Source organism: Camelina sativa, chromosome 17 (genome assembly GCF_030686135.1).
Source record: "Camelina sativa cultivar CO46 ecotype springtype chromosome 17, ASM3068613v1".
Classification (NCBI taxonomy): Eukaryota; Viridiplantae; Streptophyta; class Magnoliopsida; order Brassicales; family Brassicaceae; genus Camelina; species Camelina sativa.
In genome coordinates this window covers 28,278,274-28,280,331 of record NC_141896.1, presented here as the reverse complement: position 1 = coordinate 28,280,331, position 2,058 = coordinate 28,278,274, and the positions used below count along the sequence as shown (strand labels likewise).

Here is a 2,058-nt window from a genome sequence, read left to right as displayed (position 1 = left end):
AAATTATAAGAATAAGGAAATCCTATCTAGGAATAAGGAAATTGTTGCATGCATATAGCTATTTAGTTTTGTTGTCTTGCATGCATGAATTTAAACCGAAAAAACTATAAGAGGCAAGGCATGGTTCGGTCTCAAATACCGCATGACCTGAAAATTATTTGTTGCATGGCTCGGTCTCAAATACCGCATGCTAACTGTCGGTTGTCTATATTTATGCAGATGGCTAATCTCAAGAGCCTAGACTACCCTATCCTGCAAGCTTCCGGAAAGAATTACTTGCAATGGGCCAATGACACCGAAATCTACTTGTCATCGAATGGCCTGAAAGGGTGTATCGATGAGGATATTGAGTCTACGGACAGGAACAAGAGTAAGTGTCTCCAGCACATACATCATCACATTGCTGAGAGTATCAAAAGCCAGTACCTCTCCTAAGAGATCCTCTCGCCCTTTGGACACAGCTTAAACGCCGTTATGGGCACCAAAAGACGGTGCTCCTTCCAAAGGCAGAGTTTGATTGGAAGAGCCTAAGGATCCAGGATTAAAAAACCGTGGAAGAGTATAACTCTGAGCTCTTTAGGATTGTCTCACTCCTTAGGCTGTGTGGGAAAGAGGTGACTGAGCAGGAACTGATTGAGAAGACATTGTCTACCTTCAGCCCTAATAACAGAGTACTCCAGCAACAATATCGACACCAAAAGCTTGCTGACTATGGGGAACTCATTGAGTGTTTACTGCTAGCTGAGCAGAACGATGAGTTATTGATGATGAACAGTGCTATGCGACCTCCTGGTACAGCCCCATTACCAGAAGCAAATAAGGTCGACTTGGGAAAGAAAGCTGTAGTAGAGTCTAATGAGCCTAAGGAGCCTAGTGAGATCAACTACGTCCACAGAGATAGACACTATGGCCGTGGTGGCCGTGGTGGCAGAGGACGTAGTGGTCGAGGGGGCCAGGCTGGTCGAGGAGGCCGCGGACGTGGTGGTAAGGGCCGTGGGTCCTTTAAGCCAAACTCCAAGGCCAAATCGACTTGCCACCGATGTGGTATGTCAAACCACTGGGCCAAGAACTGCAGAACTCCCAACCCCTCATTGATGCATATCAAGATCTCTTAAGAAAAATCCAGAAGCAAACTATGTACACATCGATGATGAAGGAGACTTCGATCATGAGAATGATGATTTGCTAGGATATGAGACCTCCGACTGCCTCAAAGATGTTGAATGAATTTCGAATTTATTTTGGTTTATTTTCTATGCTTTATGATTTGATTTCCTTTTTAATGTAATGGATAATTGCTTTGAATTAAATTCAATGGATTTTATTTTATAAATTGTGCTATTAAAATCCAAAATTCTTGTCCTATTTATAGATATGGCCGAGGACATGAGTGAACTAGTAGTGGATAGTGGCTCAAGCCACACCATACTAAAAGATAAGAGATATTTCATAAATCTTATAATGAAAAGTGCAAATGTTAATACAATTGCGGGTATAGCAAATCTTATAGAAGGCTACGGCCAAGCACACATATTGTTGCCTAACGGAACTCATATTGAGTTATGTGATGCTTTATACTCACCCAGCTCTAAGAGAAGCTTATTGAGCTTTAAAGACATAAGGTCAAATGGTTATCATATTGAAACCAAGGGTGAAGGATCTAAAGAGTTCCTCTACATTACAGAAAATGTGAAAGGACAAAAGAAGATCCTAGAGACTATACCTGCCTTAGCCTCTGGTCTATACCATACTAAGATTAACATGATAGAAGCCAACTTGGCTAAGCACAAAATATACAAAGAAAGTTTCACTTTATGGCATGACCGGCTTGGCCATCCGGGAACTAACATGATGCGTAAATTGATAAAGAGTTCAAAAGGGCACAACCTTAAAGAAAGAAAAGTTCTCCCTAAGAATCTCACATGTGTGGCATGTGCACAAGGGAAACTTATTGTAAGACCTTCACCAGTAAAAGTCACAAGAGAGACTTTACATTTTCTGGAAAGGATACAAGGTGACATATGTGGGCCGATACACCCACCTAGTGGGACATTTCGA

General features: G+C 41.6%; 1 protein-coding gene across 1 annotated transcript; it reads left to right on the top strand.

The window, feature by feature from the left end:
* The first annotated feature begins 219 nt into the window (after window positions 1-219).
* LOC147924415 (uncharacterized) lies at window positions 220-1,227 on the top strand. The gene is made up of 3 exons (XM_087496761.1): window positions 220-422; window positions 599-873; window positions 1,127-1,227. Exons 1-3 carry the CDS (start codon window positions 220-222, stop codon window positions 1,225-1,227), a joined length of 579 nt encoding a protein of 192 aa, XP_087352887.1.
* The last annotated feature ends 831 nt before the right edge of the window (window positions 1,228-2,058 follow it).

Coding starts and splice junctions, on each gene's coding strand:
- LOC147924415 (XM_087496761.1), top strand. CDS start 220: ATGGCTAATCTCAAGAGCCTAGACTACCCTATCCTGCAAGCTTCCGGA. Junction 423..598: donor GCTGAGAGTATCAAAAGCCA/GTACCTCTCCTA, acceptor CTCACTCCTTAG/GCTGTGTGGGAAAGAGGTGA. Junction 874..1,126: donor TAATGAGCCTAAGGAGCCTA/GTGAGATCAACT, acceptor AGAAAAATCCAG/AAGCAAACTATGTACACATC.